The sequence below is a fragment of the Ciconia boyciana genome, chromosome 1, assembly GCF_034638445.1.
Source record: "Ciconia boyciana chromosome 1, ASM3463844v1, whole genome shotgun sequence".
NCBI lineage: Eukaryota > Metazoa > Chordata > Aves > Ciconiiformes > Ciconiidae > Ciconia > Ciconia boyciana.
The window spans coordinates 1,032,257-1,050,448 of NC_132934.1; the positions used below are offsets into that span (position 1 = coordinate 1,032,257).

At 41.7% G+C, this 18,192-nt stretch overlaps 1 protein-coding gene across 4 annotated transcripts in view; it reads right to left on the reverse strand.

The window, feature by feature from the left end:
- Positions 1–18,192, reverse strand: part of PPP6R2 (protein phosphatase 6 regulatory subunit 2) — a 107,310-nt gene that overhangs the window by 24,889 nt on the left and 64,229 nt on the right. For all 4 annotated transcript variants that reach the window (XM_072856372.1, XM_072856349.1, XM_072856358.1 and 1 more), the window contains 8 exons: positions 14,760–14,825; positions 13,273–13,385; positions 8,712–8,825; positions 7,356–7,482; positions 6,701–6,853; positions 5,766–5,969; positions 5,046–5,110; positions 1,418–1,533 (listed from right to left, as the gene is read on the reverse strand). In XM_072856372.1, the coding sequence (XP_072712473.1) occupies positions 1,418–1,533; positions 5,046–5,110; positions 5,766–5,969; positions 6,701–6,853; positions 7,356–7,482; positions 8,712–8,825; positions 13,273–13,385; positions 14,760–14,825 (958 nt within the window). The remainder of the gene's footprint in view (positions 1–1,417; positions 1,534–5,045; positions 5,111–5,765; positions 5,970–6,700; positions 6,854–7,355; positions 7,483–8,711; positions 8,826–13,272; positions 13,386–14,759; positions 14,826–18,192) is intronic.

Here is an 18,192-nt window from a genome sequence, read left to right on the forward strand (position 1 = left end):
ACCAGTAAGGTATTACTGGCCTTAACCATCTTAACTCGCTTGTGGAATTACAGTGGGCTAAAGATACAACACTTCTACTACAACATTCTGAAAACCAGCATACATGTGAACTAAGCTTTACTTTTTTCTTCCTTTTCTTTCGTGGTGATTGTGGTAGGTTGATGCCAGCCAGCAACTAAGCACCCACCCAGCTGCTCACTCACTCCACCCCACAGCAGGATGGGGGAGAGAACTGGAAGACCAAAAGCGAGAAAAACTCATGGGTCGAGATAAAGAAAGTTTATAAGTGGAGGAAAGAAGAAAAAAAAACCAAACCGAGTGATGCAAAGGCCCTCACTCACCACCTCCCACCAGCAGACTGATGCTCAGCCAGTCTCTGAGCAGGAGCTACTTTGGAAAGACTGTCCCCCAGTTCCTACTGCTGAGTACCTGGCGCGGAATATCCCTTCAGTCAGTCCAGGTCAGCTATCCGGCTGTGCCCCCTCCCAGCCTCTTGTCCCCCCCCGGGGTGGGGACAGAGTGGGTAAAAGAGAAAGCGTTGGCGCTGTGCAAGCACTGCTCAGCAACAGCTAAAACAGCGGTGAGTTACCAACGCCGTTTTAGTCACAAATCCGAAACACAGCACCGCACGGCTGCTATGAATACAGTTATCTTCATCCCAGCCAGACCCAGTACAGTAAAACAACTGAGAGAAATAACTGTGACTTGTGAAACTTTCAGTCTTTACCAATATATTTATGACTTCTCCATTTTCATGTAGATATGACAACACACCAAGCTACTATATTATCATTTGATATGTTCGTTAGATGCCAAAAATGGGAACTCAAGTCATATTTGTGCTCATTGTTTCCCTTAATAGATGCAGACGGAAAATCTTAGTTCCTCTCACACAAAAATGTCAGACAGAACTAGTTCTCAAAATAAAGTCCGAGGAAGACATGACGGACAAAGCCTGGCAATGTGAGTATCTCCAACAAAGCGGAGATGTAGGGCCTCTGCGATCGTTTACTCTGGTGTCTCTCTCCTCTTGGACAGGTATAAGGATAAGGAAGTATAGAAACACCATTCATTAACACCACCCTAGAATGCCGTAAATAAGCACTGTAAGCGTACACATAGATCGGGATGAAAATAAGCGTTCTTTAGCACAAAAAGGATACCCTTCAGCCTCCAGCTGCAAAAACAAAGTTCCAACAATTTCAATGTAATTGTATGAAAACAAAGAGCAACCAAATTTGGTCTAGACATTTTTTTAAGTTATGGGAAATTGCAATATTTAACTGGAAATTCTTTTCATTATAAAAGAGACCCTCACAAAATACATGCAATGTCTTTCCAAAAGGCGTGCAAAGGTTATTGAATCAAGGGGGAAAAAAAAAAAAAGACTGGAGAAAGGAGCAAAAGGAGCATGTACCTTTAATGAACTCACTGATCTGAGTCTGCATGGGGCCCTTCTCCATATTCTGTACTACAGCATTGGCTATCCGGGTGAGGTGGCCCATATTGCCTCGCCTCATTCCACCTTCTGCCCTGAAAAGAGAAAACAGCCAGTAGCAACATAGCCAGGCACCAAGAATCACAGGGTCACAGTCACAACCGCTGTCGTAACCTAGACGTGCTACGCGTTCCCCGCCGTTGCACTGGTCTGACATATGCACCCATTACTCCAAGCAGGGTTAGTATAGAAGATGCAGCAGAGGAGCAGCAGGAACGCTCTCTGCTCGTGCAGGCAGGGCACAGGACGGGTTTACCCAGAACAAATGAACCTTTCTGCATTTTTTCATGTAGTGAGAGGGAGGAGATCGCTCATCCAGTTTGAATGCACTAGATAAAACTTAAGCTGGTTACAAAGAGTAAGCTAATCGGGGACATAGAAAGAGCAGTGCAGAACTAAGTAATCTGGTTATATTTCCACTGAAGAAAACTCATAGCAATAAGAATTTGCATCACTGCTACTGAAAAAGCTTTAGAGTTTTACTTGCAATTGAAGTATTTAGCAGATGAATTCAAGAGAACAAAAGACACTAATCTACAACCCCTTACAAAAAAATAGAAGCCAATGCTAAGCCCAAGCAGTCTCTAAGTCACTTTTCTTTGAATCTTCATTGGTTCTCCTTCACTGGATAGCAAAGAAGCAATCTAAAAATCAGGGATGAAGAGCCCGAAATAATTCTGCTTTCCACAGTACCCAAAGAAGGACTGATGAGATTTGGGAAGAAAAACATAAACCCTAGTGGCAGATTCCCGGTAAGAAATGTCACAGTACCGTGTTTAGAAACAGCATTTCTGCCTTTAAACTGGCAGGTGCTGAAAATAAGCCCAAGCAAAACTCTAACATACAATGCTATTATCCATTGTAACATTGTGCGCGCTAAAGTATCCCAAATCCTGAAGTCAAATTGAGAAATTATTACTTCTTGATGTAGCACAAGGAGCACGCAAGGTTGACTCAAGCCACCACAAATAGAATTGGTGGGTCAGAATCAAAGTAAATGAAAATAAAACCCTTACAAACAGGGTGACAAGAAGTTTCCACCTCATGTTGCTAAGTCTCCAGCTGTAAAACAAAGGTTTCTTTCCGAGATGCTAACAGAGCCAGTGCATAATGAAGACTTCCATTCTTCCTTGGGAGGGAGGAAGACACTAAATACATCAGAGTTAATTTTGAGCTGGCATGCAGTGCTTGTGTAAAATCTTCTCTACCCTTGGGGGGATTTGTGTGCAGCAGTCTAAGCTGACAGGTCGAATACAGCAAAGTCATCAGCTCTCCTGATCCCATGCACTTACAGCTACATTTTAAAGCTTTTTTTATGACCCCCACACCCCTTGAAAAGTGTAATCATCACCTCCTGCATCTCTAAGAAGGGTAAGTTTATGCTGAAATTATCTCAGGCTTTCTCCTAATGTTGGAGCTGAACATATGCAGGTGAGGAGAGTAGATGGTTTGGGAAAAAAACCACCTTACCCCTCCACATGTTCCCGTACCAAAAAGCAGAGTACAAAGCCAATGCAAACTGTATCTGTACATGTCCGATAGTGAGGACAGCACGCTAACCCCAAATTCAGGGTTTAGAACTATTCACATAAAACGAACACCTGGAAATGACTTCCCAGTGCTAAGCTACAGCCTTTTGCACACAGGCTCGTGGCAATTTCTTTCGCAGCCCAAACCAAGGGGAGAGCAAACAGCCCCAGCCCAGATGCAGGGCACTGCTGAGTGCCCCGGCTGCACCAGTCCTGCTGCGAGCCCAGAGCCACCCGCCGGCAGCACCGGTCTCAGGTTGGAGCCCGTCTGCGCCAGGCAGCTGGAAACGCGGGGTACCCACGTACCCACGGGACCACGCAGGCACGCCAAGAGACGGGATACAGCAGCGCTTCAGCAGGGCCCTGCAAAAGAGCTGCACAAGAGCTCTGGAGGACAAAACCCGTGGGTAGATGGGGCGAAGGGGCACAGCCCCGACACGACCAGCAGCACTGTCCTACTGCTCTCTATAAAAATGTGTGGTTTTCAGCAAACTTGCAAAGCTCAGCTTTCTCAAAAATTTGAAGTGTACGGTGATAAAAGCAGTGTACAGCAGTGCTGTACCTGTCTTCTTCAGTTGTATACCCTGGGAGGACCAACCCAACATTTCTTCTGAGTTGAGCAGTCCTTAACACACTGCTGGAATGCAGGCAGCAAGCATGGAAAATTAACTTTTATTTCAACACTTTCAAATGCTTTTTATCAACCATGCCACAATTGGTGGTTACTACATTTACATGAATGGAAGGCAAACTAAGATATGCTACAGTAAACTGATGTTTCCTATAATCTCACATTGCTGACCAGGCTTACTTTATTTTAAATTCTAATTACCTAGGCAGATCAAATGCACTGCGTAAGAGAGTTATGTGGGTTACCTAGAAGTTAAATTCTAGTAGTTACAAAGTCCTTTCTCAACAACATGTGGAATAACTAAAACTAAGAGAACCCAAGGAGAAATTCCATGTTCCAACAGGAAAATATATTGCCACCATTCTTGCTGATGGTTTTTAAGAAATAATTCCCAAGCTCTCAATTTGGAACCTCTGACCCTGGGGCTCCCAGTGCTTGACTCCATCTCCTCACTGAGTGCATACAATAATCTTCTTATAAACTCAAACTTCTTAAAGCACACCATCTGAGATGTCAGTATTTTTTTCTTGCCATTCAAATTCTTTCCAATGTGGTGACTGGAACAGTTTGGCATGAAATATTTATGAGCTCTAGTTCCTATCTAATTTAATTAGGAAAACTCTTAAGCAGCAACCACAGACATTTCTGTTACCTACAAAACTGTGCACAATGATAGTTGTGCAATGAAACTATCAGGAGAATTTGTTATCAGCAGCCCAAGGATTTGCAAGAGGGAAAAAAACAACCAAACCAAAACCCAACCCAACAATTATGGCCTGACAGTAAGCCTAAAATAACTACCAAGCACTTTGAAGCCATAAAGAGCTCAAAATAGTGAGGGAGGACCAAAACATTTAGATGGACAAAGAAACAGAAGCCTGGATAATATTTTCACTTCGGCATGTTTTAGGTTTTTTTAATTATGTAGCTCTTATAATCACTGCAATCAGCATGAAATCCAAGTGTTTTATATAGTTAGAATATTAAATGCGGGGCAAATCTGGGGAATAATGCTTGCCCACCTCAGTTTCCATACAGTTGCTCACTCTAGGGAGAACGTAATTATGCAGTTTAAAAAAAAATGTTAATGTTCTATGTCATTAATATGCTACGTAATTTCCTGAGAAAGCAAGAACAAACCATATTGTGTATTTGGGTAGAGATGTTATAAGCATTTAAAAAAAATCATGCTTTCAAATTATATGCCTATTTGATGAATTTGCTTTTTAACATGCAAATAATCCTAATTCCAAATCACAATCTAAATCCAAATCATTTTAGACACCATTAAATTGTAAATTATCCAAATAAACGAAATAATACTTCAAGGCAATATTCTGAATCTGCAGCCCTAGAACAAGGGCCTGCTGAACCCAAAATCCCTTACTGTATCTTGTCATTGGCTTCCCAGGCATCCAATATCCTTTGCACTAGGCAGCATTTCTGGAACAGCTAGAGGAACAAACAAAAAAAAAGAGATAGGAAGAACATTTCAAAAGTTTGCCAAAGTAAGACTCACGCCTTAGGAAGTCTGTACTGAACTACAGTTACTTTTGTTCATTCCTTCACTCCTACTGAACAAGAACTTAAAGTTCAGCACTTATCTTTCCCAAGAGCTCAAGTTTCTTCTTTCTCAAATTTTTTCTCAGAGGATCCAGGGAAAACAGCAATACCTATAAATATCTTCAGCCTGCTTTTGGGCTTCACATGAGCAGCAAGGAAGAATGTTGTCATTTTACACACACAACAAAAAATTTTCATCATTAGGGCCACGATGCAGAAGCTAAAATGTAGTTAGCTAGTTGTAGTTATTATTATTTTTTTTTGTCCAAAGTTTAGGTGCATCTTTACTAAAAAAATTAAATAAAAATGGATTCACAAGCCCATTAAATGAGATGGGTGGTATGTTTATTTTGTAATTGGATGCTAAAAACAAATGTACAAAAGCAAATACACTTCCATCCAGAACTGACAGAACCAAGTTGTATCTAGACACTTTTAAATAAACTCCATGCTCTTGAACAGTTCGTCCTACCATTTTCTTGTTAATACATATTCAGGCTGAATCAATCAGTCTAAAATTCTCAGGTGACGTGACCAGACTTACATGAGTAACCATGATATTCTCAGTATTGTTTTCTGGAGTCTCTAAGTTCTCTGTGGCCACATTTCCATTCAGCACCTCTTCTTTGCTTTCTAGGTCACTAGTAGTAGTTTTTCCCTCTTGCACAGAGTGTGAGAGAATAGCTGCTATGGACAATTCCACTTGGAAATGCAAAAAGTTATTCCATGTGTATTTAAAAAATAAGTCCTGGAAAGAAATCAGAAACAGAAGAACTCACTCTAGATACATCTTCCCATTCTTAACAATCGAATGGTATTAGAACACTGCCCGACTAGTTGTTTAATCAGCAATTCCACTAAAACAATGTTACTTATATGCCTCAGTAGCCACTTAGAGTTGAATGTGCTCTGTTCGCTCTGCTCTACTGTATACTTTCCTATAAACTGAGCACATTGGAAACACTCTCGTACACAGCTAGGGCTCACAGCACAGACGCACTGAAAAAAATGTTATCTGTTCTGTGGCTGAATTAATCATAAGAAAAATATTAACTAAATAATTTCTAAGTATAAAAATAACTTTTGGAGAGACTGTCCTGGTTATATTGGCAGTTTTCAGAACATGTCCCTGTTCACAGCTAGACGAAAAGATCAGCTCTCAGTAGAATGAGAGCCGATACAGACAACACACCCAAGCTTTCTCACTAACCAGACTATTCTGCATACACACTACTAAACTACTGTAACAATAAATTTGAAGCACGAGGTTCAGTTCAAAATACTAAGCAACTGTATTTGTATTACAAAAGCTATTCTGAGGATGGATGTTCCTACTTTCAGCAGATTAGAAAAATAATTAGACACTGGCACACAAGACAAACTACCTTGCACTGCACAGATGAAAGGGAAAGCAAAAACGTTCCCAGTTTAAAGTTATTCCCCCTCTCCCCGTTCACAGTGTCACACTAGATTACTCACAAGTAATAAATTCATGGTACTGAGTCTGCATAGTTCCTGATTAATACTGGGAGTGTTTGTGTGAAGCAGAGCAGCTATTAGACGAGATCCATGAAGACGAGCATTCCCCAGTGGCTCCTCCAAGACACCAATTGTAGTTAGGATTGCTGTTTTCTATCAGAGAAACGGATGATGAGTACCTCGACAAAGACCAGCATTTCCTTGGGTGTACGTGCACGATGATTTGACTAAACATAACTAGTTCATTCCATAAATACTCTCTGCAGGTAAACCTAAACCATGTTCCCACACGGAGGACAGTGTCGTGTGACCACTGAGAGACGTATACTTCCAAAACTGCAGATTAAAATCAAAATATCCACTAACTAAAAGTTCCTTTCTCTTCACCCCCACCATCTTTACATAAGCCACCAGTCCCAGCATATCTCTACTTCTTGGTTTTACTCGAATACAGTGGCTTTCAAAATTCCTACTGCCTAGTCCCTAAGCACCTGAATTATAAACTTTAAGCGTAAATTTTTCTTCAAAGGACGTTTGCCTGTTGCAGCACATGGCGCTTTCAGAAAATATGCAGGAAGTCTGTGTGTAAGGAAAGGGAAAGCCTGAAATGCAGGTGAGGAGCCATCTGCTCCTGAGAGAGGCTGAGACGCTTTACCTTGGGAGGGCTGAGCAGCAGCTGGTGGAAATCCTTTAGCCTGGGTTCAATACCATGTAAGATGCTGCTATTGACAGTGTAAGACCTTTCAAATCCCTGAGTGTATGAGTCCATCAGTCCTTCCACTCTGTCAAGAAGAAAAGCACACCAGTTAAGATTCGACAAAATCTTAAAATGGTCTCCAGTCACACTGTCCATGTTGGTCATTTTCTCTTGAAAAATAACTATGAATATGAAAAATAATGATTTCCAGCTACTGAATATATTTACATAACTACACTACATTAATATATCATTTACAAGACGATATTCACATAATCAAAACCGTGAATGAGATGAGTAGGAAGACAGACAATAAGCTGTCTGCAGAGCTGACAAAGAGAAATTACTGACGTGCTTCCTGGTTTTTAAAACTTCCCAAACATTTGAAAAGTAAATTAATTCTGCAAGAGTTAACTATACACATTTGTTAAAAACTATAGCCCTTCCACAAATGTTCAAAAATAAGTCCATAAATATACTAGCTGATGAAAACCTTGAGCAGGCATGTAGCTGTGCTCATCATCGTACCTCTTCATAGGCAAGCAGCGAATTACCAGAACTATGTCTAGCCCCTTCCAAGAGCAGAGTCTGACGTAGGAATAAAAGGAACGCTTTCATTTCAGTAACGAAATGCAATTCCGGCAAGGCAGGAATGGGCTAGAGAGGAACCCCTAAGCCTCCAACTCATAACTCCTCAGAGATGCTGGGCACACGACACAGCACAATCAGCATCCCAACTTTTCAGTTTTAACTCGGCACGTGACTTTCTGACTAGCAGCTTGTTTGCCCAGTGCCATCTTCTGTCCTTCGCTTCAGTCCTTCTTCCTAACGTTCCATTATCTCCTTCACTCTTCCTTATTTTCTCCTTTTTTAGAAATTGAGATTTTCAATGTCTCACCTCCTCCCCAGAACTCTCTTTTGCCTTTTCTCTCCTCTATCTCCATAAAAAGAAATAGAAGGGGGATATAATCTTAAAAAACACAATTAAAACTACACAGCCATATATAGATATATACATCACCACATAGATTACGCATGATGTACCATTTCCTCCCCCACTCTGCATACATTCTGCTGCAAGATCTCTGCTATACGTGCGCAAGAGAACTCGAAGAGCCCGCCGAAGGGCCCAGCTGCCAACTGGTACAACTGCCGTGAGGTACAGCTACTGCACCAAAACAACCAAACAGCTCTTCTTGTACTCATTTCTAGACAGCGCTTCACACCAGGCCAAAAAAATTCCTTTTTTGCTTAAGCAAAACTAGACCAGAGTTCCTAAAATTGTTCTTGCTAGGGAAGAAAGTGCTAACTTACCCAGAGCGCCTTGTTTCCAGCAACGTTAGAAGAACTTGTGTTCCATTCACTATGCAATTTTCAGTCTGTTCTCCGTCAAACATATTCTTCAGGAGTTGCTCCACACATTCCTGCCTGTTGATCAACACACACACATTAGCAGCATAAGAATTAGAAATATTTGGCAGTTGCTTTAATCACAAAAAAATCCACTCCTGGGTTTTCTGGGGAAAAAGGTTGCTTTTTTTTTTTGAGAAAGAATGAAGACATTCCTCTCTAAAGTCTCATATGACAAGAATGGTTCTACGCCAGGTTTCTGAACTTGCTTACTCACCACTAAGGCAAGACCTGGTTATAACCACCTAGAGTCCAAACCAAATTGTCATTCTCCTTTATCAACAGGGTATACCTCTTAGTTATAAACTGGAAGACAGCTGAAGCGTTAACTCAGTCAATTGAATTTATTAAAGACAATATGTAGCTATTAGCTGATAGTCTAAAATTATCCACCAGAATCGCAGAAGACAGACAACAAACAGTGGAAGTTGACCCTTATCGTTTGCCACTGGCAGAAGATGATCCAGGACCTAGAAACAGAGGCCAACGAATGCAAACTGTAAATAATACGCACACTTTTAGTAGTCTTAGCTATTATCCCCTGGAAATACTTTAATCAATTCACCATCTCTTTGAGCCCTTAAATGAAGATAAGGTGCCTCCCAAGTACTGATGGATTTGGGGCCAGGTGGAGGGATGACCAAGTGTCGAAGACTGCTGGAGTCAGACTGGATAATGACACTGGTCCTTCCTAGCATTAAAAATTATTCAGACACTCGAGCATGGCCTTAGAATTGAAGAATAATTAGCACAAAGGTAACAACCCATTTCTCTCTCTACTACTTGCCACGCTTGCCAAATGAATAACAGATGGGAGGAAGACGAGGCCCAGGCTGGCACTTACTCATCTGCAGTTACTTGACTGCAGCAGTGCCTGCTTCCACCTCTGTATTCCGATTCTTTCCCATGCTGATTCTGCGGCTGTTAATGACAGTTCTCCAAAACCCAGCACTCAGCAAGTGCCTTTCTTGACTTGCTAAGTCACATGTCCAGCTAAAAACAGTATTACTCAAGTTCACAGTCTAATTTTTTCCTATTTTCCAACATTTGAAAAAATCTCATTTACATTTGTATAAATAAAATATGAGATAAAAATGTAAAATGCATGAATAATGCATGAGAGAGAATTATTTTAATAGGGAGCATCTAAATACACTCCATCAGCACAAGCACAAGAGAGAGAGTCAGGAAAAAGAAGTAACAGTTTACCGTGATTAACTGAATTCACTTTTATTGCATACAGCCAGCAGTTATTGAAAATCTAGATTTGATATTTATTCCGTAACCCTGATCACGGCTCTTTCTTGCTGTACTAGCTGATCATTAATTCACGATTCATAGATTAAAAAAAGTTATCCAAAGATCAAAAAGGTTACCAGTAATGCTCGGAAAAATCGGCCAAGAGAAGTAATGAGATATGTGACCTTCAGCAGAAAGGTAGGTTGTGCAAAAAATCACTTTTGTTCAAAACATTTTTTCTTCTAAACAGTGAAGTGGTATAATGACTTTTTACAAATGCTTTTTCAAAGTGCAAAACCATTTTTATTTATCTCATGGAAGTTACAGGTAGTGCTTGAAAACATGCGAAGTGCATACACAGAGAATGCCAGGGAAGTGAGGGCGGCTGGGAGGGAGAGCGCAGGAAGAGGGGGAAGAAGCTAAAGACCATCTGAGTAAAGTACGAGCGAAACTTCAAATTCCAGCTTTGTATAATTCCTTGTATAGTCAAGGAAACGTGCTTAAATTCTACCACTGGTGTCACAGAGGCTCTCGCGCAAGACCACAGGCAGCGATCTTCTGCCCCACACCCAGCAGGGTTCCACATCCCTCTCTGAAACAACCGAGAAAGTCTAAAAGTACTGAGAAAGTCTGAAAGTACTCAGAAAGTCTGAAAGTACCGCGTTCTCCATGGCCCACCACACCGCCCACGACTCTCACTCAAGTTCCTGGGCTTTCCAGGTGAAATGACCAAGCTGGAGGCTCACCTCCAAACTTTAAAGGGCTCAAAACTGATACAGACTTGATGAGATGCTGAAGGCTCCACAACCGGGGATGCAATCGGCACTGAAAATCCACCATCATGCTATTTGATAAGAAAATACTGTGGTAGGGCACGGGACAAAAGGCCAGACCTGCCTTCTTTCTGCTGGCGCGGTAAAGGAAATGAAGCATTTAAGAAAGAGCATTTCCTTGCAGGGGCAGAGTTACATGTCAAGCCCAGGGACGATCCTGAGCACCCCTGCAGACACCACGACTTTTCAGTGCTTGTGTGCAGCACGACTCATGTCCTGTTTTCACCTACACACATCAGCTCCTGTCCCAACAGATGGCCCTGATATTCGTGTATGAACTTCCAGTTCAGGAGAAAATAGGAGAAATCAGGAGAAAATAACAGCAATGTCAGAGAAATTAAGAAGCTCTGAGTTGACAAAAACATGTAAAAGAGGAATTTCAAGCCCTAGTTACAGATGCTGTATCATTCACTGCAAGTCTCGTTTCATCCCTTCTCTGTCAAAATGGCACCGTTAGGCCTAAGAGAGTCTTTTTTGGTTTTAATCTCATGTTGAAGCTCCAGTAAATGTTTTTAGGTTTGAAGCAAACATACAAAGCGGTAAACATGCTAACGCGAGTAATTTAAAGCTACATTATAAAGAGCAAAGAAACAATGCCAAGGGAACAGACTAAACTTGAAAAATCAACATTTTCTGGTACACAACCCATACTTAACATTATTTGGGAAATAACTCCTAATAAAAATACTCTTTGAAAGTGCAAGTTTCTCATCAATATATTCCCTCAGTAATATTAGAGGAGTTAGCTCTGGATTTAAAAAAAAAAAAATCCCAAAACAAACTTCAAATGAAAAAAATTCTTCCAAGGTTCACTGCAAGTTGCCCAGACACACAACCGCAGGTTCTGAAAAGAAGTGCTGAGCACCGCTAGCTGGGATCACAAGCATCCTTACATCCTTTTTTCAAGAGGACACCTTCTATCAAATGCAACTTAAAAAACCTGAAATACTACAATTGCTTCTTCTGCCGACTATACACTAGTGCCATTTTACCACTAGATTACATCTTTAGAACAACCCAACACACCCCAACAGCTTCCAAATGATGGAATTCACTAGATTCCCCCCCACTCCCCACAATGATTTTAGTGACAGACTACCTTCAAGTAAGTTACACAAGACCATCTGCAAACATGACAAAACACTTAGGAACCAAAACAGCTTTTCTACTTTTCCAGTCAAGCTACCAGGGCTAATAAAAGAGAATAATATCTCTATTTACAAATCTTGTCTGCAACGTTTATCAACCAGAAGGTTGAAAATGAGTAAACCAATTATGTATCTGCATTGTGACATGTCATCTCTAATTAAAGTATTGCACAATGTTTCTGAGACACGATGAGATCTCATGATGGTCGCAGGTGACAGGACTTTGAGGAAACAGAAGTAGCTGACACTAACTCTAATGTATCAAGGGATCTACAGGAACTGTATAGAGAAAGGAGATCTGAATTGTCACCGTCTAGCCTCAACGCCACAAATAAATGGAGTGACTTTCTGAATGATGAGGGAGGGCTAGGGACACATTTAAAGTGTGCAGGCTTAATTCTCTCAGCGTTCAACCAAATTTGGAGAATAACACCAGGGAGATTAATGATTCAGTCTAAGTAACAGGCAGGCGGACAATCCTCGGTGAGATGTATCAGGCAGTATCTCAGCATCACCTTATCTCTGTGGAAGTGCATGCAACCCAAGGTTCACATTCAGTTAAGAAATCTACAACTGACATTTGACTCAGGAGCCAAAAATGGCACGCCAGAGGACACGCAGCGTGTGTAAGGAGACCTCAGCAAAGGTTGGAAGGCAAGCTGATGATGCCCCGTACAAAGCGTGTGGTGACATACGAGCTACTGCGGTGAGAGAACTCCCTCTGTTGTCACAGCATTTTCTTCCCAGTTTTGAAGAACAGCAACTTGATGATCTGCAATCCATCTATACGGTGCAACATGATTACCAGCGGGGAATAAGAGCCACTGACTGGCCAAGTATGACTGAAGCCTTGCACCTAAAGTCACACTTGGCACCAAGGAACACCGTCAACATGGGAATTTTAAGATTTGTCTTTGTGGGATCTCCCTCAACTATCGCCACTGCAGTTCACCCTTCTCCAAATTCACTATGAGTGTTTTAACACACTCACGAGTATTGCCTTGTCTTGAATTAGATTGTGAGCTTTGGGGATCCTTAACCCCAATCTCCTGCCTTCAGACAGAGCTACAAAACCCAGAAATCTCAACAGAGGCGGTTAAGTGATGCTACAACTTAAAAGCAGTATTAAATGGTTGGCACAAATGTCAAGAGTTAAGCAAAGGTTTGACATGCATAGTTTGTGTCTCTAGAGAGCTATCAGGAAGTGACAATATTAGTAGCAATTAGTTTAGCAACAGTACTTACGATTCCAGTGCTGTGAGAAGTGGATCAGGCTCAGGTATATCCTGGAGTTGATTGCTCTGGTCTCTGCTCAATCTTATGATATCACACAGGGTCTGGGAAGCATTTGATTGCCTCTGTAAACAATGACATAGAGCACATTTCAGTGCTAACGTCTCAACTTGGTTCATTCTGGCCATCAGAGAAAATTTATCATAGCTAGGAATGCAAGAAACTGAATAAATCAATTTTTCAGAACAAGTGCTACCAGCTCTAGATTATTCATCTGGTAAATATAATGTTGATGTGAATTACTAGAAGCATTAACAGATTTTAAAATCAAAAAGCAGGTCTTCCTGAACTTAACAATTAAATGCAGTTAAAGATTTCAGAAACTGAGGATTCTTTTTTTATCTTCCTGACCAAGTGTGTTAACTTGCAAATTTCAAATACGAGTATTTCATTCTTACTTCTCACTACTCAGGAGGTTTCCTGCATAAAGAAAAATAAATGGCTTGATAAAACCCTTTACAATTTAGCTACTATGTATTAAAAGGCTTTAAAGTAGTATTTTGATAAATTAATCATCTCATTCTGGCTATCAATCGAAGACTCTGTAGCTACTGTATGTGTAAGATCTTACGCTGTAATTCAGCATTCACCCATAAGATAGCACTGCTGAAGCCATACAAATCAGCATGTTACTCCCCGTTTTTTCTCTCAGAAGGGGCAATATTTGCTGTGATGAGATGAGGGAATCATATTGTCGCATTAATGCTACACCAAAAGAACCCTGTGCCATCCAGTTCGCTTTGCTGCTGACCCCCGCAGGACTCTTCACAAGTGCCCCCATCCCCATGGCAGTGCAAGCAGGCCAGCTGGAGATCGACACACCTCTTGGGCTTTTCCTGCTCAGCAGCAGGGATGGCAGTCAACACCTAAATGTGAAATGATAGTGCAGGAAACCGAAATCCAGACCTAGAGCTCCTGGCATGGATGTTTTGTGAAAATTATGGAAAGAAAAAAAGGGGGGAAAAAAAAAGAAGAAGAAGAAGAAGAAGAAAGCACGCCTAAAATTTGATACTCAGCATGTCTTTTTCATGGGCTTAGAGAATTGCATCTTGTAGATTTTGTAACTGAATACCTACTTACTTATGGTCTAAAAAGAATTGAAAGTTACAGCGAACTGGTTAATTTTAAAAGTTTTTCAACAGCTTGTTTCAAATAGCAGGTTCCTACTTAAAACCAAGTAAGTTACAACTGACTGCAGATACTGAGACAAACCGATGCAGCAGCAGAATGAACTAAGAAATTGGTAGTAAAGTCAGTCAAAACCAGATCAAAAATACAACAAAACATTTTGGTATTGCGCTTGGCAACCAAAGGACAGGATGTCCATCCATACAGGGTATCTCCTTCCATAAGTCACCTGGGCATTACCGAAGAGACAGAGAGATTCTTCTGGACCTTACAGGACCCACAAAGACAAAACTTAGTCTTGTCATACTCACATCCTCATCCTGGCTTGAATGGATCAGTTCCACAAGTCTCTGAATAATCTTTGCTTCATTAAGCCACTGGAGGGAAAGGAAGGGGAAAAGAAAATCCTTGTTTGGTATCACAGAATTCAAACCAAGAGGATCTTCGCGAAGCTTTGCATAACACAGGCTTTTCAAGAAGGAAACCCTTTCCTTCTATCTCATAATCAAAGCCACAGGCAATGTACCAACTCCCCTAGGCACGGATAGAGATGCATTTAAATTTGCATCCATATGTGCGCCCTGCCCGTGGAGCTAAAAACCCAAACACCTTTGGAAAACATGGAACAGATCAGCCATAAACACCACCTCATCTGAAGCAGCACTAGCATAATTATCAACATGTTTTTCTCCTAACATTTCCTATTCTTACAGTCTTACCACTGTTTACACTAAATAATTTCTCAGGCTTTGAGGTGACCTAACAATGCTGCTGTTATACCTCGTCTCCTTGCTCTATGCCAACTTCAGACTACTTCCTTTTCCTAGTGCAAGCCATCACTTTATCTCCCTTTCCTGACCGCATGCAAACCAAGCACGCCGTCTGCAAGCGGTACCTTCCAGTTTCTCCCTTCCCAGCTTCATCTGCAAGCTCAACGTCTTATTGCCACCCATCCATTTTCCCTCAAATTTCTATGGTTTTCACTCCAGGCGAACTGCTAGATGTGTAACATTCATCAAACCAATGAGTCAAATCAGGCAAACGAATGCGTTCTCAGTTGCTTTTGAAATAACTGACCAAGCATTAATTAAAAGGAAAAAGACCTGGGAGGTTTCTGCAATGGTATGATCTTCCATCACTCTTCAGATGAGTCATGGGGAAAATGAACAGTCTCCTGCCTTCCACTTCTTTACAAGAAGGCTCTATGCGTTATCTTCTCCCTTTGAATGCTCATTTTTATGTTATCTACCTTACTTCAACTATAATCCTTATGTTGACTCTTTACCAGCTTTGCTCTAATAACCTTCCTACAGATCTCGTCCTGTCCTCTACGATTCCATGTTGAGTACGATGTATGTCTGACTTAAAACAAAATTCCAGATCACCATTTTTAGTGACTTTTCCCATGAATAAGACTGCTGTTTTCCTAATAAGTTTGAAATGTCTGACTTTGTGTCCTTTCTGGTGTACCTTATTATTGCAAAAATACTAATGCTGTCCAAAAATCTACCCAGCATACAGCTGCAAAACCAAGTGTTTCATTCAAGACCGTATTTTCAGATCTGGTTTCTGTAATTTCTTCTTCCCAACATCCAGTTTACCCAAAAGTTCAAAAAACTGGGTTCCTAAGATATTTTTCCTCACCAATCTCTCTACCAACCCATCTCTTCAGATTCTTCCACTGGTTTCTAGTTTTTCAGCATGAAAATTAAACTCCTGAACCTTCTTCTCAAGACCATCACAGTACAGTTGATCCCTGCTCTGCCTTAATGCGTCAGTCTTGCCACCTCCATTCCACTAGCAAAGCAACTGCCCATTCCCTCCCTGCTCAGTTAGCCCGCAAGCATCTTTTCTCATTTCCCTGTGCTTGGATGTGACTACTGAAATCCTTCTTTCAAATCCTAAGACACAGTCTTCTGACGACAGCTCAGGTAGCTGTCAATTGGCAATTTACCAAAACAGCTTCATCAAGATTAATGAAATTCTCCTCATTTATATCTTCTAAAAAACAGCCGCTCAAATCTATCACTTATGCCTACTGGCAGTCTCTGTAACAATAAAATTACCCCTCTCTCCTCTCCCTTGCTCTGTGCTGTATTTGCATGTTTCATTTTGCATCATCAGTTACACGCCCCACGTTTGCACAGCACCATGATTACGAGCCCACATTTTGGCTGCAATCTCTCGGTATTCCCACAGTATTAACACATTGCACAACTTCAATAAAAAAACCTTACATCAATTTTTACCTGCACGTTTCCTTTCTTCAAATAATAAGCTCCATAGATATAGCACAGTGGGTGTTTCAGCCTGTTTGTTGCTTCATGCAGGACCTACCTCCCAATACGTGTCAGCAGAGGAAGAAGTTTTACCTATCAAAGTTCCATCTACCCTTACGCCTTCCACAGCCCAGAAGAAAACTAATTAACACTCCCGCATTAAATGTGTTTTCTTTCCCTTGCAGAGCACAGCAAGTTAAATCCCAGCCCTCCATTGTAGTTTCAGCTCTATTCTGTATCAACATCCTCCCCCAGTTCCACATCGGTTGAGCCTGTGGGCCTTATTAATTAAAAATGGGAGTGACACAGTAAGCAAGGATAAGAAGGTTTGCTCTTTTTGCCTGGACTGCCATAATAATGGGCTCGGGGGAGTTGGGTGGCCACAGAGAGAAGTACTGAAGGGAGAGAAGCATCATCACTCATCTGAACAAAGGAATTACTGTTCCTGGGAACTGAGGGACACAGAAAATGAAATTCAAAAGCAAAAAAAACCCAACTGAAATAATCTGTTAAGATCAGAGAGCAATATCAAAATTTGGTGAATTAAGCAGCACCTAGTAAACCTGGAAGAGATCAGTTCCTCTGCCTGGAGGCTGTTGTCGAAGAGATGGACTTTGACATTCACAAGAAAAGGAATACTCTCTGTAACTGACTCCTCAAACGAACGCTGACACTTGCAGGACTTACCTACCTAGACTGAAGTGCAATAGCGTTACCCTCAGCGTCTCCCTTAAGAGTCACACCTGAAACACAAACTATTCTGACCAGCGGCGTGTTTGTCTCACTGATAAATGACACACTCATAAGGAATTCACGGCCAGAAAACTTGCACCTATGTGCAACTTGAATTATTCTACAGGAAAAGGAAGACTGCAAGATGCAGGAGCAGCAAGCAGGAGGCGGCTGATGTAGCAGTTGTTTGTTGTCTGCAAACAACCTGGGCTCCTGTTTGCTGCCTCCTGATTAGGGAGCGTTGGGCTTCTGCTCAACTGCTGCTGGGGAGCACCTGTATCACGTATGCTCAGGCACCTCCAAACAAGTGGGACATGGCAAACTGGTCCAGGCAAACTGGCACTCAGCAGTTAATGAGGCAGCGGGCATGGAAGGGAGTGTGGAGGTGCTGCTCAAGGCTGCATGGGACTGCAAGATCGGCGCAACCACAGTGGTGACACACAAGAGGGCACGGTCCCCACCACCACCTGGGGCAACTATATTTGGCACATGGGAGGCCTCAACCCACGTGGAGCTCCTGAGAGAGGGCACGGCCAACCAGGTCCCAAGCTGCAGGGCATGCCTGATGCTTCTCCTTGGTGGCCAAAATGGTCCTCACCCACTGCGGATGCACTCTCATAAAGGTGCTGCGCTGCCAAGTGATGGGAGTTATGGGCGGAGGCGAGAAGACAATGTAATAGTATATTCTGGATGAAAAGAATTTCAACAGGGGTTTTTTTATAGAGACCATGGA